This window comes from Dipodomys ordii, unplaced genomic scaffold, assembly GCF_000151885.1.
Source record: "Dipodomys ordii isolate 6190 unplaced genomic scaffold, Dord_2.0 Scaffold115, whole genome shotgun sequence".
Taxonomy (NCBI): domain Eukaryota; kingdom Metazoa; phylum Chordata; class Mammalia; order Rodentia; family Heteromyidae; genus Dipodomys; species Dipodomys ordii.
The window spans coordinates 182,954-188,185 of record NW_012267331.1 but is presented as its reverse complement, the minus strand read 5'-3'; the positions used below and the strand labels follow the sequence as shown (position 1 = coordinate 188,185).

General features: G+C 52.4%; 1 protein-coding gene across 1 annotated transcript in view; it reads right to left on the bottom strand.

The window, feature by feature from the left end:
• The window catches only part of Sntg2 (syntrophin, gamma 2), a 152,639-nt gene that overhangs the window by 115,065 nt on the left and 32,342 nt on the right, over nucleotides 1-5,232 (bottom strand). The window contains exon 8 of the mRNA XM_013028867.1: nucleotides 2,589-2,676. Coding sequence (XP_012884321.1) covers nucleotides 2,589-2,676 — 88 coding nt within the window. The remainder of the gene's footprint in view (nucleotides 1-2,588; nucleotides 2,677-5,232) is intronic.

Sequence of the window (5,232 nt, the reverse complement as noted above, 5' to 3'; positions counted from 1 at the left end):
CACAGGAGACGTCCTCCCCAATGCCCACAGGAGACGTCCTCCACAATGCCCACAGGAGACGTCCTCCCCAATGCCCACAGGAGACGTCCTCCCCAGTGCCCACAGGAGACGTCCTCCCCAATGCCCCTCAGGCAGATGTCATGCAGTTGTCACACTGTGTTGATTCACCTCTGTGGCTGGCCATTTCCCTCTGACCTCTGACCTCAAGCTGTGCAGCACACCTGGGCAGACCATCTCGGTGTCCTTCCCAGTGTGCACAAATCTGTGGCTCTAATCTTCATTTAAAGCACTGAACCATGTTCCCACCTGAAAATAGTGTCTTCCCTTTGTGTCAGGTGTCAGCACCTGGACTCCCTTTTGCCTGTCCAGGTCTATACATGCTGCACGTGTCTGGGGCACGTGTCTGGGGAGGACTTCAGCTCCAGACTTCATCGCTCTCCACCACCGGCACTGTGTTTGAACAGCACCTCACCTGTCCTTAAGCATCTGCACGCACACCTTAGGACACTATGTAGAACTCTTTCCAAAGCCTCCCGCCTCTGACCATGATCAGCCCTCACTAATTTGAGAGTACAATCAAAGCATTTTCAACTCTTTCCCTTTCCTGAAACCCCAAGGGTCACGCTGCGTGTACAGATGCAGGACAGGCAGCATCACAGACGCAGGACAAAGGCAGTTACGAGAAAGTACTAGATTCCTATCCATTAATTTCTTGATGATTGCTATATTTTCTCTAAACTACAAAGGGAAATTTGAACAGTTACAATCTCTTTCTTCTGTTTATTACCACAAAAACCCAAATGGTAGGTATTAACAATTACTCATAACAAAATAGTTGTTATAGACACAAAAAACTGCAAGCTATAATTTATAATAAACATTAATTAAAAAAACACGTTGGAAGCATGATCTACCAAGTGTGCCTTCAGAAATGAGAAGAACCCCAGTCCACTCCCAGAGTGGTGCGTACCCTGTAACCAGCGATCCCACTGCTAGGGAGAATCAACAAAGAACGATGTTTTTTAAACAAAACTCGCTAAAGGAATGTTCACAACATCATTGCAGCCCAGAAATAGAAACAAAGCCGACGAGTGGATAAACAAAACGTTGTGTGACCATATAAAGGAATGCTGTCAGACAAAAGTAACACGGTGTTGGGGCTTGCTACGAATGATGAGCCCTGAGGATGCTGCGCTGGTGGAGGCCAGACACAGGACACATTTGCACGATTACGTCTGGTAACATGCCCGTAGAAGGCAGGCCCGGGGAAGGGGAGCAGAGCTGCCGGCGGCTGGGCAGAGACCACCGACGCCTGACAGGGGCTAGCTTGGTGGCAATGGGAAGGTTGTGAAGTTAGTCACCGGTGATGGCTGCGGAGCGTGGTGAGATACTGAAACTGAGAGGTGTCACATTCAACAAGTAAGTGCATGTGACACGAACTGCAGCTTCACAAAAAGATAGCCAGAACTTCCTTCCGCCCCAATGCCCTTCATTTAAATCCAGTGCTGCGGCTGGAAATCTTCCTTACGCATCTGTCAGGACTCTCTGCTACATCCCCAGCTGGAGCCAGTTGGAGCCAGGTGAACGTCTGCCTCACACAAACCACCCACCCACAGGGCAGCCCGGGCAGAAGCTGTGCTGCTTCACGGGGTACTTTCCCACAAGAGGACATTTTACCTGACGGTGGCCTGACTGTTTCAATTGGCACGGGTAGGAAGATCTTAATATTGGTGGGTTTTAAACAAATTGCAGCACAGGGGATGTTTGAATTCCTGAGGACACAGCTGGTCCCTGCGGCGTGGGGACACAGACCTCATGGTCGACACCCGAGTCCCTTCCAATGCCCCTCCTCCTAATGTGCATGCACATTCTAGCCACCCGTTTGGGTCCGATCCAGCTGGAGACGGTGCTCACAGACACTCAGCAGTGAGCACCCAGCCAATGAGCCCACACCGGCTGAGGCTCCAGCGTCCACAGCCGTCTGATAGGGCAGGAAAATGCTGCACCTGCCGTTTAAGGCAGGTGTTCCATTCGGCCATAAGGCGTGAAATGCTCCTGTTCACACTTAATTATTCTACCTCCACAGCACAAAGAACAGTTGCTCCAGAAACCTCTCCCTCTGCCCAGGACAGCTGCTCCATCCCTAAGAGAAGGAAGGAAAGGCCTACAGAGGCCTCACTTTAAAAGATCCCTTACTTTCTGCTCAACACATGGAACAACAGGGTTTATCACATTCCTAGAGGATGACAGGTCTGCGTCCCAGCACGTACTCCACAGCCTGAATTAAAAATTCTTAGGTAAATCTATGCAGGTGTTTTAAATGTGTGCGTGTGCACGCGCACGCACATTCATGCATGCACACACAGAGTTGCTGTCAGTACATTAAAGGGGAACACAGACTCAGCTAACTGACAGGCCACAATCTGATCGTGCTCTGTTGAATCCTGTGAGGACGCTGGAGTGGAGAAAGCTTAAGGAAGACAGGCTGCTGTGCCCGCACACAGCTCAGGCCCGCGCCATGGCGTGTCGCGCGAATGATGCGGCGGGGGCAGGAGCGCCAGGGACAGCCGGCCCCCCTTCTCACTCACCTAGCGGGAGTTTCAGGAACGAAGGGGCGTCCCTGAGATAGGCCACAGTGATGGTGACCTCGTCTCCAGCGTTTCTCAGAAGATGCACCTGCCAAAGTGAAGAGACAGCGCACCATCACACAAGAGGGGACAGGGCAGTGAGCACCGGCGCCCACACACCGCCCCTGCGCCCAGAGTGCACTTCAGTTACCAAGACGCCCCCAGACTACAACGGGGCAAGAGACGGATGCACATGTCCAAGGCACCAGCTCCAGTGCCTCCTCCTCTCCGTAAGTGTGTGCAAACCTCACATTTCCCCACCATAAGACAAAATGCTCTCTACACTCTCTGTTTAACCTACTCGAAATAGAATCCCACAAGAAGTCAAGTTATAGGTATACACCGCCAATGTGGAGATATTGGCAGAACACGTGCCAGCTGAATGAACTGAAGAAAACCAACCGTCCGTGCTAATTTCCAAATCTGGATGCCATTTCCGTTTTCAGGGAGCGTCTGGGCATTGCTGCATGCGATGCGATGCACAGCATGCTGCAGTTCCAGGTTGCCCCACGGACGTGACTTCAGGCATTCAGCACTGTACACGGCACTTCTCTACTTACAGAAAGCCGACATACTCTAAGGCTGGCTTGTCATGCAGTTTATGTGTAGGTGCTCAGGTAAACTGATTCAGACACTGGATGTCATAGGCTATGAAGCCGAGCTCAGCAGAATGCATTATGACCCCCAGTGAACCTATTTCTCCTCTGAAACTTACTGTGAGCAACGCTGCCTGCAATGTAGCAGGTCTGGAAGACGGTGAAACCTGGGCTAGAGATCTCGGGTGGTGCTCAGGGTCCCCAGCACCCAGCAGCATGCCAGACTGGCCCGTTCTGGGCCATCTTCAAGCTTTTCTGCCTGGCACACTGTCTCTCCAGTCAGTCACGCACTCTGCCCCAGGCCCTCTTCCGGCCAGACTCTGGCCTCAGACCAATCCCTCAACTGTCACGACGTGTCCAGGGCCCTAGCTCACTCCTTCTAAGGCTCTGTGAAACTCCAGACCCACATCAGTAGCTACTGAGATGCCGTTCATTTCACCACACGCTGAAGTGCCCGCTTCTTCACTGTGGCTAGAGACGAAGCACTGAGAGACACTGTGGGGCTGACCGCCAGGGTCCCTCGACTCAACCTGGGCGACGGTGCCCTTGCTACAGCCGAGGGCATTCTATAAACTCTGCCCTGAGTCTGAGTTGTTTCTGGGGAAAGCTGCCCACGATGGCTGCCACAGGCCAGCTGCGTCCAGAGAGTGGATGAATGCTAACGGTGCCACTGGGACCTAAGAGCTCCTGGCGGCCGGTTCTGAAACCCTGGAGTGTCCCTGGGGGGCGGGCTGCGAGCGGAGCCTCATGCAAACGAAGGTTCTGGGTCCCCACAGGCTGCCTGCCCAGCAGGACAGCAGAACCCACGCTTAACCAACGCCTCCGTGTCTGCTCAGCTGGCTCTACGTGCTTGAAAACAGCCTGTGAAAGTGTGTGTGCGAGAGTGTGCATGCATCCTATTGTCTGTGAATGTGTGTGTGAGAGTGTGCGTGCATCCTATTGTCTGTGAGTGTGTGTGTGCATGAGTGTGCATGCATCCTATTAAATCTGTGAATGTGTGTGTGCGTGCGTGTGCGTGCATCCTATTAAATCTGTGAATGTGTGTGTGCGTGCGTGTGCGTGCATCCTATTAAATTTTTAAATAAAATCTAATTTCAGTCTATTTGGCAACCTTCTTAAGTCAGTCTTCTGGGAGAAAAAGCATGAATTCAAGCATGGAAGCCCCCATATTTACATGAGCCTGTGCATCTCAAAGGGCTAGTAGATCTTGTCTGAGAGCAGAAACTCCATCCCTAAAGGGTTGGGCAGAGTGGCCTGAAAGACACTTCCAGTCAATGATTAGCTTCTAGTTGTGGCTCAGTGGTAGACTGCTTGCCTAGCATGCATGAAGCCCTGGGTTCGATTCCTCAGTACCACACACACAGAAAAAGCCAGAAGTGGTGCTGTGGCTCAAGTGGTAGAGCGCTAGCCTTGAGCAAAAGAAGCTAGGGACAGTGCCCAGGCCCTGAGTTCAAGCCCCAGGAATGGCAATAAATAAATTCTCAAATCTTGAAGATCTTGCTTTTTGTTTATAAAAGAATATGAGACTACAACCTTCACTTCATCAACATCTTTTTAATCGGGTACAAGGTGGAGGTGGTGCGTCTGGAAGGAATCAGCCCTGGCCTCTAATACTGTGCTGCAAACAAGGGTGTCTCCTCCTCCTCCTCCGCCTCGTGTTCCTCCTCCTCCTCCTGCTCCTCCTCCTCGTGTTCCTCCTCCTCCTCCTCCTCGTGTTCCTCCTCCTCCTCCTCCTGCTCCTCCTCCTCCTCATCCTTCTTCTGCTCCTCCTGCTCCTCCTCATCCTCCTCCTGCTCCTCCTCCTCCTCCTGCTCCTCCTCATGTTCCTCCTCCTCCTCCTCGTGTTCCTCCTCTGCCTGCTCCTGCTCCTCCTCCTCCTCCTTGTGTTCCTCCTCCTCCTCCTCGTGTTCCTCCTCCTCCTCCTCCTCCTGTTCCTCCTCCTGCTCCTCCTCCTCCTCCTGCTCCTCCTCCTATTCCTTCTCTTCCTCCCCTACCCCTCCTCCTCTCTC